The following is a 19,772-nucleotide window of genomic DNA, read 5'->3' on the forward strand; positions in this document are numbered from 1 at the left end:
GGGCAAAAAGGGGACATGAGATAGCTTTGGCAAGTAGGGTTAAGGAGAATACAAAGGGTTTTTACAAATACATTAAGGAGAAAAAGGTAACTAGTGAGAGAATAGGGCCCCTCAAAGATCAGCAAGGCAGCCTTTGTGTGGAGCCGCAGGAGTGGGAGAGATAATAAACAAGTATTTTGCACTAGTGTTTATTGTAGGGAAAGACATGGAAGGCACAGAATGTGGAGAAATAGAGGGTGAGATCTTGAAAAATGTCCATGTTAGAGAGGAGGAACAGAATGTCTTAAAACACAGGATGTCTTAAAAGGTGGATAAATCTCCAAGACCTGATCAGTGTACTCTGGAACTCCGTGGGAAGCTAGGGAAATGATTATTGGGCCTCTTGCTGAGATATTTGGATCATTGATAATCACAGGTGAGGTACCGGTGAACTGCCACTATTTAAGAAAGGCGATAAGGAAAAGCCAGGGAATTATAGATTGGTGAGCCTGACATCGATGCTGGGCAAATTGACGGAGGGAATCCTGGGGGACAGGATTTACATGTATTTGACTAGGCAAAAGCTGGTTAGGGATAGTCAGCACGGCTTTGAACATGGGAAATCATGTCTCACTAACTTGCTTGAGTTTTTTGAAAAGGATGTGATCTGTATGGCGTACAACAAGGTTCCTCTGATAGACTGGTTAGCAAGGTTAGATCACATGCAATACAGGAGAACGAGCCATTTGGACACAGAACTGGCTCGAAGGTGGTGGTGGAGAGTTGCTTTTCAGACTGGAGGCCTATGACCAGTGGTGTGTCACAAGAATCATTGCTGGGTCCACTGCTTTCATCATTTACATAAATAATTTGCATGTGAACATAGTATATGAATAGCATGTGAATATAGTAAGTTTGCAGATGGCACCCACAAAATTGGAGGTGTAGTGGGCAGCAAAGAAGGTTACCTCAGAGTACAACTGGATCTTGATCAGATGGGCCATTTGGCTGAAGAGTGCAGATTCATAGCTCATGAAAGTGGAGTGTCGGGTAGATAGGATAGTGAAGATATTGATCAGAACATTGAGTATAGGAGTTGGGAGTTCATGTTGCAGCGGTATAGAACATTGGTTAGGCCATTTGTGGAATATTGTGTGCAAATCTGGTCTGCCTCCTAAAAGAAGGATATTGGAAAAGTTGAAGGGTTCCGAATAGATTTACAAGTATGTTGCTAAAGTGGGTGAGTTTGAGTTATAGGCAGAGGCTGAATAGGCTGGGGCTGTTTTCCCTGGAGCATCGGAGGCTGAGGGAGATATGGAGGGAGATATACCTTATGGAGATATACAAAATCATGAGGGGTTTGGATAGGGTAAATAGACAGGGTCTTTTCCCTGGCATGGGTGTGTCCAGAAGTAGAGGGCATAGGTTTAGGTCGAGAGGGGAAAGATTTAAAAGGGACCTAAGGGACAACTTTTTCACGCAGAGGGTGATGCATGTATGGAATGAGCTGCCAGAGGATGTAGTGGACTCTGGTACAATTACAACATTTAAAAGGCACCTGGATGGGTACATGAGGGTTGAGAGGGATATGGGCCACGTGCTGGCAAATGGGATTGGATCAATTTGCAATATCTAGTCAGTGTTGACGAGTTAGATTGAAGGGTCTGTTTCTGTGCTGTGCATCTCGATGACTCTATGACTGCCTGGAAAGTTTAAACGTGCAATAGGAAATTATCCAACAGCCGGAGCCTTCCAGAAGAGTTTCCAAACTTCAGGTTAGAGAGTCAGAGGTTTTGACATTTTTGACTTAGTGACTGAAAACTTCTTTAACTCCTGAGTAGCAATAAATTTGTCTCTAGTCACTAACAACGACACTCCCCACTGACCTCCAGCCTTTCTTCCTAGTCTCCAATACACCCCACGACCAAATTCTACACCCTGACATTTTCCACCCACAAGCCCAAAATTCCCAATCTCCCCATTGATCAGTCACCGGTTTCCTGACCCAACTGGACTTGACGCTACCACACAACCTCCACTCTGAGCCACACCAGTCCATCCTGCATTCCTCCAAACCGATCTAGTTTATGATCCCACCAACTGACAGGCTGCCCAACTACTTACCTTACACACTTACTTTCGCTCCATATTTCAAAGTACGTTTTGGACCTTTTAAGTGGTTTAAAAAGGGCCGTGGCATGGCTTGGCTTCTAATGCTAATTCAGCACTTTGTGAATTCCTAGTCAGTTTTCTATAAGGGAGGCATCCAGAGCAGGTCACACTCTTAAGTCTCCTATGCAAATCATTGACAAGTAATAATACAATTATAATTGGTTGGATAAGGTTCTGGCAGGAATCAAAAGGTCTGGGTCCTTACCTCAATTCTTTCCAAGTTAAATATTAGATCCAACTTTCATTTGTCAATACATGAAAAGAATGTATCAGTAAACAAATCGAGGCAGTCTGAATTAATGGATAGCGTGGGAAGTTGATCAAAAACAGACATCTGCCTCAATTCTTACAATAATCCACAAATACATGTTGGATCTTTCTGAATGCAATTAAATGGGGTTTCACATCAAACAGGTGAATGAAAGGCTGGCAAACATGCCTGTGTAAACAGACTCAGAAGTGAAGCTGGGAATTTTACATCAAGGAGAACTTCCAATAGGAATTTTAAAAGGTTGTTTTGTTAATCTTACTGGATGATTTCCAGCCTTTATTAAAATTGTAAAACAATAAGTTTCCACATTCATATATCATGCAGTATTTTTTTCTCATTAAATCTTTTTTTCAAAATGTGTTGGAATCGGAATAAATGTAAATAAGGAACATTTAGCAATTCAAGCTCCATATTTTAATTGCTCAAAGATAACATGGTAGCAGTCAAAGTATAATGTACAATAAAGTAAATACGTTTGCTGAAATACTTCTTTGGATCTACCAATACAAATGTCCAACAAATTCAACTGCAGCAACAGATTGCAAATGAAACCTGATAAAACACTCGTGTAAAAATATGTGATTATGTTGCTCTTTACCTGAAATACATTTTGTACAAATACCAGTAGTATGTAAATAAAATGCTATATAAAAATAATGATTACCATATGCAATAAGCATCCTGTTGTGGCAGAATGCAGTATTTAAAACAAAATGCAGGAAAAAATACTATTTACTACACGACATATAAAGGACAGAAGTTGCCTGCATTTTTTTTCCCAACTGCAATAACTTTTTACTATCTATTACTAGAAATCTATTGACACTTTATGTGGACTTTATGCCTTAAGTGTTTTACACATTCAGTTTAGTCCTGGACGAAGCTTGGCACATGGAAGTTTGAGAGGGGAAAACTATCTTAACGGTATTTAGTGATTTGTGAGGAAGCAAAACTGTTTTCAGTCTTCTGTCATCCACTGTGGAACAATCCAGCAAACACACAATGTTGATTATGCCTCCATGCCAAGTCTATGAACTTTCTTTAGGAGTACGCATGTATATTTTTGAAAAAAAATATAACAGGAAAATTACTTTACCTTGAATCTGCTTTCATTCAGTCCTAAAATATCAGTACAAATATAGAACATAACACTTTTAATTGTAAAGAACTTTACAAAATAGAGAAATTGTGCAACTATGGAAGCACACTGACTATGGGCCATCTGATGTATAAATCATTGGTAAACATTGGTTAATATACAGCAAAGAGAGATGCAACATGTACAATGCAAAATACAGTCTGTACATCTTTGAATGCTAACAATTGGAAATCCTGGCACACAGAATTAAACAAGAAAGAAAAAGATTTGAGAGTATTTGTGGTTTTTACATCAAGTTGATTTATACATCAGACATCCTACGTATTAAAGTACAAAACAGAGCAGCTGAATGGTAGTAATACAAAACACTGTAATGCTCTTATCGTAAGTAACACTAAATACATGTAACAAAATTCTAATGGCACTTAAATTTTATAAAAGATTCATTACCAGTTTATGGTGCTGAAGAGATACTCTCCTATATAGATTTATGAAAGTGCTAGAACATAGTGAGTTAACCAGCCATAAGAGGAACTATTAGCCTTACAATGAATACAGGAATTAATGTTCATTAAGAAAGGTGTACTCGATCACTATACAGTTGTTCACCAATGTGAAAAAAGTTGATATTGTCACTTTGGCTGTTCACCAAACAATATTAAGATCAACTTAAAATCTGTCCACAGGTAACAGAGTTGTTGTCACTCATTTGCATCCAAATCATCCATGATATAAACAATTCTCTTTTTTTGTGGGGTGAAATGGAACATGCAGGTAATTTTCCAATTGGTACCACAACAGTCTATATGTTAATCTCCTCCTGAAAAAGTGAACTGAGGAAATCCATTAAGATATTTAAGTTGAGTAAAGCCACACTATACATATTGTTGCAACAGTTTACTGGTTTATAAGATAAACCACTCTAGGCTATGATAGATATGACACTGGACTTCTGCCATTATAGTAATTTGGCAGTGATATTATTTTCATAAAAATAATAATTTATATATTAAAATACAGATATTGTTGATTTGCAAAAGGAGTTTAATCATTTTTAATCAGCTTATTGCAAATCAATAGCAGGTTTTTGCTGATGTTGATTCAGTAACAGAGGTCCACATTCACTGTAAGGCAGATTTGGTTTTCTCCTAGGCTTATAGCAAGAAGCATGCATGAGGTGATGCGTTGTGTCTTTGTGAGGTCCTGCTCAGAGAACTGTGAAATAAGGATTCAAAATAGCTCAAAGCCTCTGGTGGCCAGAATAAGGCACTGTCAGGAGAGGCAAAACAGTAAAAGAATTAAAATCTTTACATTAAACACAAGCATAACATAAAAATCTTTCTTGATGAGACCCTGACATATAATCAGGGTATTCTTAAACCAAACACCCTGTTCTGTATCCTTTGTAGATCTCAACTCCTAAATACAAGGAAAGGTACAATATTTTCAAAGTAATTATTCACTACAATAAAAGTCTAGTGATACTTGATGGATTTTAAGATTACTATGCCTACAAGCCAACAATGCACCTCTTGCAGACGATGGTTAAGAATTTACTTAGCTTGATGTGTTTTAACTACTTAATTTGGAACTAAATCTTCTAATATATGCACTTTAGTATTATACACAGATGTATATCATAATGTCTTTCCTTCTCTTGAGGATACGTTTGGGGTTTAAATGAATGCACAAAGCAAAATTTAGGATTATTACTCAGATGTAAAAGGCAATGATTAAAATATAAGAAGCAACTGCATTATAATTAAGCCACAATATCTCCCCAGTAAGCTGAGAATTGAGTGTGTTCAGTGTTTTGTTTTTAAAGCTTATTTTTTAAAAAGCAAAATTAGTGTTGGAAGGAAAACTGCATCACACATTTAGATAGTGGCTATTATGATAATTAATTTTATTCAAAATGTTAAGTTTTGAGTGTGCCACAAATCTGGACGCAAAGAAGGATTCTTCAATAGTTTAGAAAAATAGAGCCAGACTCCGGTAAAAATGTGCATCAAGCTAACTTTGATCGATTGGCTGTGATTATTTTTTGTGCAATTATGTACCTTTGTTACAAACTAACATTCAAGTCTACCTTGCTTTAGGCTATTCCTTTTTCAGAGATGTTTAACCAATGGTCTGAAATACTTTTACAGTACTACACAGAACACAATGAGGGTGCTCCCGAGCCTAGTACTGAACAAAATCACTGAGGTGCTGAATCAGTACCCTAGAAACATCAGCAGCAAAATTTAAACTGCTAATTTTATAACGTAGGATGCAACATATAAACTTTGCTGTAAGTGAGTTAATATTAATGTTCAAAACCTGCATATGCATAAGCTATGTAGGCTCTGCACACCACAGTATAATAGCTTAAATGTGAGACAATGGATTGAAATAATTGAACATAACGAGGTGACATCTATCCTCATGAAAAATATTATTTCCTGAGGAAAATGAAGCAGCTGCTTTGCAATCATAGTAGTAAAAGAGGGACCAATCTGGCAAGATGAAAACTTTCATACACCAGAGTATGACAAATTTAGCTATACAGAAAGAAATGCAAGGCTAGAAATTATTGTTGCCAACGCTCACAACTTGAAGTGTCCATTAGATTTGCTTGCTGTTTTAACAGGTATTGACCAGTTTACTTAAAATGGGTTAATACCACCATTAAAATAACAAAAGGTCATATGAATATGCTAAGCATTTCCCTAGCACCATTATAAACAGTAATTTCTAGGCCCTGCTCTTCGAATAATTATTCATGGTCAACACTTCCTGGCACATATCTACATTTTTAAAAACTGAAAGGTGTTTTAAAGAAGAAATAAACCAATACTATTTTTTTTTAAGAGGACAATTGACTGGGCACAACTCACATGGCGAGCACAATTTAACTATTTCACAGAGCAACTTTTGTTTCATGAGGAGACCTTTGCATGCGACAAAAATTGTTTTAAAAACACAATTTGGACAAAGCAGAGATTAATACATGTTGCACAATGCTATATTAACTATATTATATTCCCATCCTTCACTAATCTTTCCCTGTAATTCTATTTCAGACTTTTAGCTCATGAATTAACTTCTCAGTTGTAACAGGTCTCCATGTATGTTAAAAACATATGAAATGTTAGCTATCTGGGGAGTAATTTTCACATTAAAACTCATCCACTTCAGAATTCTGATATGATCAGCCCTCCTGTGGATTTCTATCCATAGTAGAGTGTAGAAAGCAAAAGGCTCATTGTTTGTATAGGCCTCATCAGTTGCTAATAGATTTTTAAAAAAATAACCCTCCATATTATGGATTAAACTGAATAACGGAAATTGCCTTATAAAAGCTTCTTCAAAGCTTTAGCTTCCTTTGAGTTCTAGAAAGCTTTGTGCGCTTCATTAATTTCCACTCCAAGCACAGATTATTGAATAAAAGATTCAACAGTAGTTCACTGGAAAGCCTGGTGGAATCGTGGCAATGTTGTTGTGCTCAGGCTGGTGGTAAAGACTGGAGACAATGGGTGAAGAGGCCCAAGGTTCAGACCATTTCCAGATCCTTGGGAGTCCTGGAGCTGAGGCTGAAGAGCAGTAAGCAAGGACTGAGGTTCACTTTGAGCATAGCCCATTACCAGCCCCCCCGTTGAAACAGGTGGGTTGTACGTAGGGTGGTTCAGTGGTAAGAAGCTCAGTAAATGTGAGAAGTCCATGTTTGCTGTACAGAGGGATTCCGTAATTATAGCAGGGCTTTTGGAAAGCAAATGTTCACCAGAAATGTCATCCAGAGGCCCAGTTTGTGAATCTAAACCTACTTTAGCTGGTGAAGACGGAGATTCATGGGTTGAAAGTGGCAAACTGCTGTGCAAGTCCATTAAGTAACTTTCGGTTGGCTTCTCAGACAAGCCAGTGGCATATGAGGTAGATCCAAGCTGATATTTAGAAGGGGGTTGAGGGGGTGCTGAATGAATTGACGATGGAGACTCCATTTGGCAACCCATTCCCATGGCAAGAGAACTTGCAACCAGACTGTGAGACGATCCAGAATTTGTCATGGCTTGAATGTGTGGACTGTACATGCTCATTGGTAAACTAGTAAATGGCTTTCCTACTGCCTCCTTCGACGCCATGCACATCATTGGACTAAGTTCTTCCTTTACTGTTATGGGTGGACTGGAGTGAAGCAGACCCATCATTTCAGATGGTTCAGTCTTAATTTTCAATAATTCCTGCGAATGACTCTTCTTCATATGTCTTGTCAAGTGGTCCTTTCTGCCAAATCGCTGAGCACAATACTGACAGAGGAAGTCTTTTCTGCCCGTATGGACTACCATGTGTCTCCGAACATCTTTGCGAGTGTAGAACCGTCGATCACAGTGGTCACACTGGTGCTTCTTCTCCTTAACTCCACTTGATGACTTGCCTGAATGGGTTTTCAGGTGCTCAAGCAGAACCTCTGTACTCTCAAATGTCTGAAGGCATACTTTGCAGGTCAGGTCACCACTAGTGGCAGCATGCAGCGCCAGGTGACGCTTGTAGCCTAACTTGGTATTGTAGTTCTTGCCACATTCTTCACACTTGAATGCCTCTTTATTTGGATCGTGTGTCTGAAGGTGGTTCTTCAGGTGGTCTTTTCGGTGGAACATTTTTTCACAGTAGGTGCACTTATGTGTTTTTTGTGGTGAATGCGTGGCCATGTGCCTAAACAAAATAATAGTGAAAATAATCAGGACTACACACATTTCCCATGCTACTTTAAAATATAGTGACATCAAATTAAATTAGAAAGATTTAATGCTGATTACAAAAAAATGCAAGCTCCATAATTTTTCCAAGTGGTTTTCTAATACTTATTGAAGATAATCATTTCAAGCGATGATCATTAATTATATTCTTACTGATCCATTACACAAATGTAAGACACAATTCAGTGCAATTTTGCCAAATTGTCCAAAAGTATGAGACAATTTTTGAATTATTACAAGAAAATGCAAAGACTCGACCAAGTGTTCAATATTTTGAAATTAAAACAGAAAGCAGCATTGCATACTTTCCACCTCTTAAATCAAAGGTGTTTGTTAACTATATTTTGTCCCTGGAGGAAATGTAAATGTTATAAACTAAAAAGATCAAAAAGCAAAACAGCTGAATTTTTTTATCAACTTAATGGCAACTCAACAAAGCAAAATAATTTTATGTTTATTAACAGCTGCATATATCACAAAATTAGAACTTATATGCCTATTTTCAATACAACTGTAATTTAAAAAACACACGAGAAGGTAGCCATGCAGAGCTAGGCAGAGGGTGCCTGTAATACTGAAGATAGCAAAGGAAGTGTAGATAGGGATCATTAGATACAGAGTCAGGATTCTTTGGATCATTGAATAATTTGCCTATAGATTAAGCTTTGTGACATGTCAGGGTTTTTAGATTGTCAAGCTGGATTTCCAAACTAGCCCCAAATATCAACCAGATTTGTCTGCTGTTGTAGATAACCGTTATTTGACATTGCAGGTTTTATTTGGCTGTGGCTGCTTTTTTTTGTTGTTTTTTTAAGTAATACTGCCACCTCATCAGCGTTGACAGCGAGACACTGGAGGTTACTCACGCATTGAAACTCCTCAATGACCAGTCACTTGCTGCCGAAATCCACACAGGTATCATTAAAAGCTGTAAATGAGAGTGCAGAAGAACAGCAATCTGACTGACAATACCAAACCTTTTGAGCCTACTAAGTCTATCTCCTCAGTGTTCTCTTTCGCAGACCTACACAACAAACATAAGGCAGAAGAAAAGACTGAACAGTTTCTACATTCAGATGCATCTCATAGCAAGACAAAGACACCAACTCAGGAATGGTGATTGGCTCTTTCGACTGACATTGTGAAAAGTGTTTCTACGTCACAATTTCATACCATGGATTTTCAGGGTTTCAAATCATATTCCTATTAACCTGCAGACATGTTAAGATGTTAATACAAACCAGTCTCAATTGGAATTTGTCTTTCCATGAGGCAACACTGTTCAGAACAGCCCTTTAAATGCCTCCTGAATCACAAAATGAAAGCAAGATTACTATATTTACAGGATTTAAAAGATGATTTGAGACTGCATTTTTAAGTTTAGAATAAGGGATCATGTGACCTTTTCTGACATCTCCAGATCCTGGACAGAGGCTGAAGCTAGAAATTAAAGAAGTTATTTTAGTTCACTAAGCAGAAATGCAGGCGGGAGCCTACATTCAAATAGAAAAGGTCAAATTAGTGCGAAGTTAGAAGTTACCTAGTTTCGGCTAGAGGGAGTGTTTGTGGGAAACAGTACCTCATGGTAAAAGACAATTATTAGTTTGTGAATTGTCAGGCTGAGAAAAGAACAGGAGTCAGTAACTAAGAAATAAAACCATAAATAACTGGAAAAACTCAGCAGGTCAGGTAGCATCTGTGGAGAGAATGCATTCCCTCCATAGATGCTACCTGGCCTGCTGAGTTTCTTCATTAATTTAGGATTTTGTTTCTGATTTCCAGCATCTGCAGTTCTTTATTTTTTTTTGTTTAGTGTTTAACTTGGGAACTAAGAATCACTTTGGATCAATTTTGGAAAAAATTAAAAGTCTACAGAAAGGGACATGAAGTATATACATGGAGACTGTTTCATCGACTGTACAAAAATTTAAAAAAGGAGCATTCAATTCTGAGAGTTAAACACAAGTTGCCCACAAAAAGAAAGTAGGACTTAGTTAAAAGTACTCATTTAAGTTACTTGTTATTGTCAAAGTTCCGAATTGTGAAATCCTGTCATTCACTCTTAGTTGGAAGTTTGAATCTGTTTTTAAAAAATAGCCAGTCAATCTCTACCAAGATCCTAGCAAGCAACGAAACAGAAATAGATCTGAGCAAACTAAGAATCTTGAACTGTGTTCAATCAGAACCAATAAATTGATCTTCTTGTGTCATAGCATTTAACAGGATTTCTCTACTGGGAGTACGGACAGGTTCACATTGAATTGGCATGAGTGATGAAACTGCCCCATCACCACAAAGTGAATTCACTTTTATAAAGAAAACCTGTTTAAAGGCAGGTAAAGAGGAAACAAATTACTGAAGTTCAGTGCATTGTGCAGCCAACATGGTGGAAAGGTTGGAATATTTGAAAACTTGGAAGAAAATTCATGTGAAGTTCAGGTCATTATGTACTTTTTAATCACTGCCTTGTTAATGATAACATTATGTAATTCTGAGATGAGCCATCTGCTTGTCTGACAAACTTGTAAGACTCGCTCATAAAGTATATTTGGAAGCAGCTTAAAGATGACTTTCAGATCATTTCTTCAGTTGTAAATGTTAGTGAAGCAGACCATGTGATCTTTCTAAAATCTACTCTTATAGAATATCCTAGCTTCAATGTAACCCTGCTGGTTAAATATGCTTATTGTGAAGTTGTGAAATTGTTCCACTGCCACTTAACATAATTCACATTGGTTTTGAAATGAGTAGAGAAGTCCCAGCAGATGTCTAGTTTGCTGATGCAGATGTACACTGGGTGAGCATAGGAAGTAGTAGATCAAGACTCAACAAATTTGCATGTCATTCCTCTGTGTGCAACTTTAGCAACAAGATTAACCAGGTTTTTTAAACTAGCAGATAGATATTTGTCATGCCACATTATTAAGAACACACGGCTAAAAAAAAAAACTGTCATTTATAATTTGTGTCAGGTTATCACTAAAAAGACTAATAAATTAAAGACATTATCTTTGCATGCTGAGATACTTTGACACCTTGAAGAGGTCAGTTTTGATTCAGAAGTGGTTACATCTAATAGGAAATCTACAACAATGGAGCCCAAACTCCAACATTAGCAGACAGTTCTGGTCATACCACAGAAGTGCTTTGAATAAGTGCCATAGTTTGGTGAATTATTGTGGCATATTGATTATTCATCATTATTGCATCATCACAATCCCCAAAGTGAGAAAGGGAGGGCAGCAGAATCAGCTTTTAACATTCATCAGCTTTCTGCAGAACAGAGGATCAGGTTGATAGAAAAAGCATTTTAATGTCAGCAAATCATTTATAATGATGTTGCTGATGAAAACAGTAATAGTGTTTCACACAATACATGGAAACAGTGGCACAATTTCCTCTGTATGTTTTGTATAACAAATTAATAAATCAATTTCTAAAGAATGCGTTTATGCGTAACACATTTCTTTAGGCATAAAATAGCCCAATTTGGGCAGGGAGAGGGGAGGGGTCTTAAAGATTTTCCTGGACTGTAGTCTAATCAGTCGCAATTTTCAAATAATATTCCAAGCGAAAGGCACATTATTGATCAGTGTCCAGGTGATTTTGTTAAGCAAAATTCGCAGTGCTTTCTTAATGCTGAATAGTTTCTTTAAACACATATGAATTTCAAATGTTCACGATTTCCTAACATATTTTCTGATGTTAATACCCCTTATGCAATTACTTCCCAGTCTAATTCTAACGTAATAAATGTTCTGATTAGCAGAGTACACTCACAAAAAGCTTAACATACCACATTACAATCTCGGTATGCACACATGTAACAGGCTTTACACTATTTACCACATATCCATTTAAATCAATGAACATACTATACCTCGGCAAAAAGAGAGTTAAAATTCACTAATAGTTTGCATGCTAACTTTGCTTATCTAAAGTTTTTCTCTTAAATGTCCTAATCTTATAAACTGACCAATTTCAGAACTGCCTTATGATACAGAAAATCAATTACAAGAAAACAATAAATGAGCAGTATAATACCCAGGATCTGGCCACATGTTTAATGGGCACGTAATCTCAACACTGCTTTTTACATGTGTATTTGATGGCAAAATGTCAATTCAGTAAATAGAATATGCAAAACCCTCCTATATTGTTTTTTGCACTTTAGTAAATAATAAACATGTAGCAGAAAGGTTAAAAAAAGGCAGACTTCAGCACATAAGAAACACCAGCAATATTGTTTGAGAACAGGAGATGTCACCACGGTCAGTTCAGCCAAAATGAATAACGCTCCTGGTCAGGAGATAAACCCAGGCAAATACAAGTGACTCTATACAACACATTATGGTAAAGGACATGCAGCTTCAACTAGATTCTGCTATGCAAGTCACTAACTGCTAGTCATAAACTTTGAAGTTACATTCTATGTTTTGCTTGGTAAATTTAGGCCAAAATTCCAAACTTTGGTGAATGGGAGACCACAACATTTGCCACTAGCTATTAGTAAATAGATGTTAAAATACTCTTATCTATTGTGTCCCAGGCAGTTTCTATCTAAAATCAATGTATGTAACTAAAATGGTGGCACTGTAACCAGCCTGTGGCTAATTAGAAATTTCCAGTCAACAACACTGTCCAAGATCTCTCAGAGAAATAGCAGACAAAATCAGTTGCTGAAACTCAGGAGGTGGGGTGATCAAGGGTGGGCCATCAGATTGAGGAGTATATCGAGGTTGAAAGTTAGAGGGGTTTAAGCAGAGAATTCCACAACACAGAGTCAGGACTGCCTGAAGAACAGAAGATAAATCGGCACCTTTGTTATGGATGAGATGGAGTTTACACACAATACAGGATGGAAAGCTAGCCAGGGTAGCATTGAAACTGCAAGGCATGAAGGTGAACTGGTAAAGAACTTGAATATCAGGCCTAAAGCACAGGGAGGGGTAGGCAATTTTACAAAGGAGTAAGCAGCCTATGTGACGGTTGTGATAGGAAATCATATGGTCAGCTTGGTTTGCCAAGGTGGCAAACATTGTGACCATCCTTAAAATGTGGCCAGGAAACAAGACCAGAGTCGCCTTCAAATCTCAAGCCAATTTGTTATTTATGTAGCAAATCTGCCTGTTGTGATGAAAGCTGTGTAATATTAATGAACATTTTCAGAGCTTCAATTTCCAAGTAGTGGCATGCAGATGATGATGACATTGTGAAGGAATGTTAGTGAAGGAACCAGGTTAGACAACCCTTCGTCAACAGTGACGTAATTTGGTGTCAGAGAGCAAGTGATTGTAACCAAGTACAGTGATCATGCAAAATTATTCATGCTGCACTGGTTTAATGATAAATGGAACAAACATTGAAGGTGTTTAGCTTGTTCTCAGTTCAGGAGAATCAAGGATTGATTTGAATTTAGAAAACCTAGAAATTTACACAGTTCAAAAGTTCTGACTGAGATATGACGGACGTAGAGTGTCTCTCCTCAGAAAAAGCTTTTTTCAGAGTAGTTCAGGGAATGTGCTACCTCAGTATAAGAGGTTAGGTTGTGCAACTTCAAGCCTAAGAATGTTTGGTTAAAAATCTACAAAAAATTAGAAGCTGAGAGAGGGTAGCCTCCTAATGGAGTATTCATGTAAGGTGACTCCACAGTTCACAGGACAGATATTGGTAAGAGTTCTTCTTGAAATTCATTCAAGGAACTGCATTGGCTGTTTATTGCTCATTCCTAATTACAATTAAGATGATGTTAGTGAGCTGTCTTCTTGAACCACTGCAGTCCATTTGGTGCAAGCACATCCACAAAGCTTTTAGGGAGACAATTCTAAGACATTGACCCAGTGGCAGTGAAGGATTTGCAATATATTTCCAAGTCAGGATGGAGAATAACTTGGAGGGAACTTACAACCGGTTGGGTTCCCATGTACCTGTGACCCAAGTCTTTTCAAGTGGTTGTGGTCAAGAGTTTGGAATGAGTGTACAGATGGTATATACTGCTGCAACGCAACACTGAAGGTCTTGGGAATGAATGTATGGGGATGTAGTTCCACTCAAGCAGGCTGTTTTGTTCTGGAAGGTGTCCAGCTTCTCGAGTTGGGGCTGCACCCATCCAGGCAAGTGGGGAGTATTCCATCACACTTCTGCCTTGTGCCTTGTAGATGGTGGACAGGTGTCAGGGAGTCAGGAGGTGAGTTGCACACTGTAGTGTTCTTAATCACTGACCTGCTCTGCTAGCCACAGCATCTGCAGGCCGAGTCCAGTTCAGTTCTGAGTAACAGTTTAAAAAAAATTACTGAAGAATTGCTGAATCCTTCAGTGTATCTGATGAGTTGAGAACAGAGCTGCCCATTGCACAATCAGCAAACATCCCCATTTCTGACCTTTTGATGGAGGGAAAGTCATTGATGTAGCTGGGCCTAGGACACTACCCTGAGGAACACCTGAAAAAAATTACTTAGAACTGATTGACCTTCAACCACAGGGCAGAAGTGGGTACTGCAGATGCTGGAGATTAGAGTCAAGATTAGAGTGATGCTGGAAAAGCACAGCAGGTCAGGCAGCATCCAATGAGCAGGAAAATCAATGTTTCAGGCAAAAGCCCTTCATCAGGAATTTTCTTCATTCCTGATGAAGGGCTTTTGCCCGAAATGTCGATTTGCCTGTTCCTCGGATGCTGCTTGACCTACTGTGCATTTCCAGCACCACCCTAATCTTGACCTTCAACCACAACTATGTGCTAGCTATGACTCCAACTAGTGGAGAGCTATCCCCTTTATACTAAAGCTAAAACTCCTTGATGCGACACTCGGTCAAATGCTATTTTTACGTCAAGGGCTGTCACTCTCACCTCACCTCGAGAATTCAGCTCTTTTGCCGATGTTGGAACCAAGGCTGTTATCAGGTCAGGAACTGAATCGCTGTGGTGGAATTCAAACTGGATATCATTCAGCAGGTCATTGCTGAGCAGATGCTGCTTGAAAGCAAACCCTTTCCATCACTTTACTGCTGAATAAGAGTAGACTTTACTGCTGAATAAGTGTGGTAATTGGCCTGGTTGGATGTGTTATTCTTTCTGTGCACAGGACATGGCTGGGTAGTTTTCCAAAAACCAAAACAGAAGTTGCTGGAAAAGCTCAGCAAGTCTGGCAGCACCTGGTAGAGAAATCAAGGTTAACGTTTCGGGTCCAGTGATCCTTCCTCAACTGTTAGCTTCGATTTCTCTTCACAGATGCTGCCAGACCTGTTGTGTTTTTCCAGCAACTTCTATTTTTGTTTGATTTCTGCAGTGTGTAACTCACCTCCTCACTCCCAGACACCTGTTCACCATCTACAAGGCACAAGTCAGGGAGATGGTGGAATTTGAAATCAATAATTCCAAACAAAATCTGGAATTAAAAGTCTAATGATGACCAGGAATTAATTGTCGACTGTAAGAAAAATCTGTTTGGTTCACTAATGTCCTTCAGAGGAAGGAAATCTATCATCTATACCTGATCTGGCCTATATGTGACTCCAAACCCATTCCTGAAGAAGGGCCTGTGCCCGAAACGTCGAATCTCCTGTTCCCTGGATGCTGCCTGACCTGCTGTGCTGTTCCAGCAATAAAGTTTCAACTCCAAACCCAGACCAATGTGATTGACTCCTTGCTGCCCTCTGGGCAATTAGGGATGGGCAATGAATGCTGGTCTTGCCAGCAATGCCCTCATCCAGTCAATGAATAAAAAAACTCTCAATGGACAATGCCTTTACTGTCCACATGCTAACCAATCAATATTCTCCTCTGATGCAGTATAAATGTCGCTTCTCCATTTGAATTAGTATTCTTGAGAAATATCCTGATGATTGCAAGATGAGAAGTTTGAGCTGTGTTCTACTTTGTCTTTTGGGTTTAAAAAAGTATTATGGTGTTCTGCAGCCTAACTGTGGTTCAGTGAGTGATTACCACATTAACTACAATTTCAAAATAAATGATTGACCAGGTCAGATTTCATTGAGATCTGATCTGAGGACTAGTATCATCAACTGAGATTAAAAACAACTGAGGTTTAGTCTAGATGATAACAAGTTGGCTAGGGCAGCATTGAGATGGTTGAGCCTGAAGGTGACACAGGCATGGCCAAGTGTCCTGTTCAACCTTAAATTGTAACCAGAATTGACTATACAGGCTTTTGCCAGAAATATTGATCTTCCTGCTTCTCGGATGCTGCCTGACCTGCTGTGCTTTTCCAGCACCACTCTAAGCTAGACTCTGATTTCCAGCATGTGCAGTCCTCACTTTTGCCTACATCTCAAGCTTATTTGCCATTTAACTGAATTGGCTCCAAATCTACCTACCTCGTTTGAATCCATATCCCTGCATGCACACAGGAAGTTACGAAATGAAATCAGAGTACCTGGGATTGGGTCAATATACTGGTATGGATTAAGAATTGTTTAAGAGACAGAAAGGACAGGGTAGGAATAAGCAGATTATTTGAATAATGACAAGCTGTCATTATGGAGATACCACAAGGGTTACTGCTAAGATCACAACTATTCACAATGTTGACGTGGGACCAAGTGTAAAATTTGCAAGTTTGCTGATAACACCAAACTTGATGGAAATGCAAGGCTAGAAGAGGTCAAGTACAATGAGGAAAGATAAAATGAGAAAAAAAGGAAATGGGGGGAGGTGATGTGGTGTTGGCACTGCACTAATAAGAGACCCAGGTAATATCCTCGGAACACAAGTTCAAATCCTGCCATGGCAGATGGCGAAATCTAATCTCACTAAAACTCTGAAATGAAGGGTCTAACTATGACCATGAGCTCACTGTCAATTGTCAGAAAGACCCACCTCATTTATTAAAGTCCCTTAGCTAAGGTAAGGTACATCCTTACCTGGTCTGCCCTTATTGTGACTCCAGATCTACAACAACTTAGTTTACTCTTGACTGCTATTACTAGTGTCATTATTAGGGATGAGCAATAAATGCTGACTGAACCAAAGAAATTTCTAGTCGCAGGAGGGTGATGGATATCTGAAAAGCTCTACCCTTGAGTGTCATGGAGGCTAGATCTGTGTAGACAGACTTCTGAATGATCAGGGAATTGAACATTTGACACAAAAGAGGAGTTGAGGCCTGGGCAGATCAGCCATGATCTTGTTGAATGGTGGTGTAGGCCTGAGGGGCTGAATAGCTTACTCCTCCTCCTTTATGTTCATATATTTATCGCTATCTGAACATATGTGGCAGAGGAGAAAAGTGGCCAAATAAATACATATGTACTGATGCCTTACTTGAAAGAGGTGAGGATGCCATGAGGTACAATTGCAAACTTGGGAAATGTGCTGCAGGTGCAAGTTCTTGGTCAAATTATAATTTAGATTAGCACCCCAACTTGGAAGTTTAAACTACAAAACAGTTAGGGAGCTTAGTTAGTTGAAACTGCTTGACAGTGGCATTTATTTATAAATAAGTGATACATTTGAAAAAGTGTTGTAAGTGTTAAGTGTCAAGAAGGTGTTAAATCACTGCAGTGGAGAGCTGGTTTCGCAGTTGTGACTGTTGGGTCTGAGCCATCAATTTTCTCTAAATAAATTTTGCTGTTGTGGAGTGGGTGAAGGCCCAAGTACAATGAGGTATAACTGTTAGGATGGGCATTCTGGGAACGGAGGGAAGGAGGTACTGCTTTTTATCATTTTTTTTTAAAAGCCTGTAGAAACTGGTGAGCAGTAATGGCTTCAACTAGCTTAATGGGGATGCAATTGTTTGGTGAGCTTTTAATATTTTATCCCTCAAATATTGGAATAAGCTTATATTGGCAAGAGCAGATAAAAATTGCATTAATTTATAACTATACGAGTTAAACAAGCAACAGTTCAGTAAAATATTAGAAACCTGTAAAGTATGACAAAGAAACTCAAGTACAAGAGAAAACGAGAAAGAAATATAAAAGAAGATAATAAAATCTTCTGGTGCATTCATAAAAATGAAGACAGCAGCTAAGTTAAGCAGTGGTTCCTTAGCGAGACTGACTTCTAGATGTACAAAAGCACTCCAAAATAGCACAAAGTGACGAGCCAAAAGGATAGAAGAGCTTTAAGCCACCACAATCACTCAAGAAAAAACTCTGAGAAAACTAATGGGACTAATGGCTCACAGGTACCCTAGCCCTGCATCCTAAAATCCTGAAAGAAGTGGCTACAGAGACACAGCTTGTGTGAGCTACAATGCTCCAATGTTCCCGAGGTTTTGGAAAGGTCCCAGCAGAATGGTAATCGGCAAATGTAATACAACTATTAGGAAAGAAGTGAGACAAAAAAAACAGGAATCTATTACCCAGAAACTGCTAAAATCTATTACTAAGGTGGTAGAAATACATTTAGAAAATACACTACAATTCAACCAAATCAACATGTATCTGTTAAAGAGAAATTTTGTCAGCTTGTTGGAATTGTTTAAGGATGTATCAGGCAGGATGTGTAAAGGGAAACCAGTTCATGTAGTGCATTTGTATTTCCATAAGGCATTCAATAAAGTGCCACTTAAAAAAAAATACTGCAAAAGGTGACATGGTAATGTGGTGATGACAGCCTAGGTGGAGGCTCGGGTTAATTGGAAACAGAGCCAGGAAAAACAAGTCATTGTCCAAATGGGCAAACTATAAATTTGGATCAGTCTCTAAACTTTTCTCCACGTAATGTTATGAAGTCCATCGCAACCGTTGTTTGTTATGACTTCCTGCGCTGTGGTCTGCACATCCTGCATGCACACAGGTTTTCATCACGGTTAGAATTAGTGTACCTCTTCCCTTTACTCCAACTCTCAGTCCTAAGGATGGTCTTCCTCCAAATGGAACATTGGTCTTTATTGCAAGGGAATGGAGGATAAAAGTAGGGAAGTCTCACTCCAACCATGCTGGGAATTGAGAGTCTGTACTTAAGAGTACAACGCACAGTTTTCATCATCTTACTGAAGGTGAAATATACTTCCATTGGGAACATGTCAAAGAAGGCTCAGGGTATTGGGTTCCAGCGAGAAAGTAAAGTTAAGGCTGCAAACTGATCATTCTTATCAAATGAGAAGCAATCTCAATGAGTCAACTCCAACTCCTATTTACGGTCTTATTAGGAACTGAGCTCAAAACAATGGGAACAAACCCAAGATAATTAAATTATCCATGAGACTCAATGTTTTCATTCTATTGGGTCAAAAGGAATGTACCATCTCCAAAAAAATCAGGTCAGAGTTGAAGGTGAAGATGTGTAGATGGTTTAAAAACACTCTCTGCTTCTCAAATCTTAGTATTTATTTAAAAAAAGATAACTGCAGACAGTTACCTAGGCCGGAGAGAGTCCATTATAGGTTAGACTTTTTGTGGCTGGAACAAGGCAGTGGGGTGATGAGTCAAGTAGGCTTTCCCTATTGCATTTATTTTCATATCCCAAATTCCTACTTCTATTAATCAAAAAAAATTTAGATTTCAAGTTAGAATTTAAATTTCCAGCTTCCATGCTAGAAGCATGGAGTAT

The 19,772-nt window shown here is 38.5% G+C and overlaps 1 protein-coding gene across 6 annotated transcripts in view; it reads right to left on the minus strand.

Annotated features, from left to right (window-relative positions):
* Window positions 1-2,821: 2,821 nt before the first annotated feature.
* The window catches only part of plagl2 (pleiomorphic adenoma gene-like 2), a 28,745-nt gene continuing 11,794 nt past the window's right edge, over window positions 2,822-19,772 (minus strand). For 5 of the 6 annotated variants that reach the window (XM_043710507.1, XM_043710503.1, XM_043710504.1 and 2 more), the window contains one exon: window positions 2,822-8,213. In XM_043710507.1, the coding sequence (XP_043566442.1) occupies window positions 6,968-8,209 (1,242 nt within the window). In that variant the 5' untranslated portion in view covers window positions 8,210-8,213 and the 3' untranslated portion in view covers window positions 2,822-6,967. Of the gene's footprint in view, window positions 8,214-9,123; window positions 9,223-19,772 lie in introns of those variants that run through there. The other variant, XM_043710505.1, reaches the window with a different exon arrangement.

This window comes from Chiloscyllium plagiosum, chromosome 20, assembly GCF_004010195.1.
Source record: "Chiloscyllium plagiosum isolate BGI_BamShark_2017 chromosome 20, ASM401019v2, whole genome shotgun sequence".
Lineage (NCBI taxonomy): Eukaryota > Metazoa > Chordata > Chondrichthyes > Orectolobiformes > Hemiscylliidae > Chiloscyllium > Chiloscyllium plagiosum.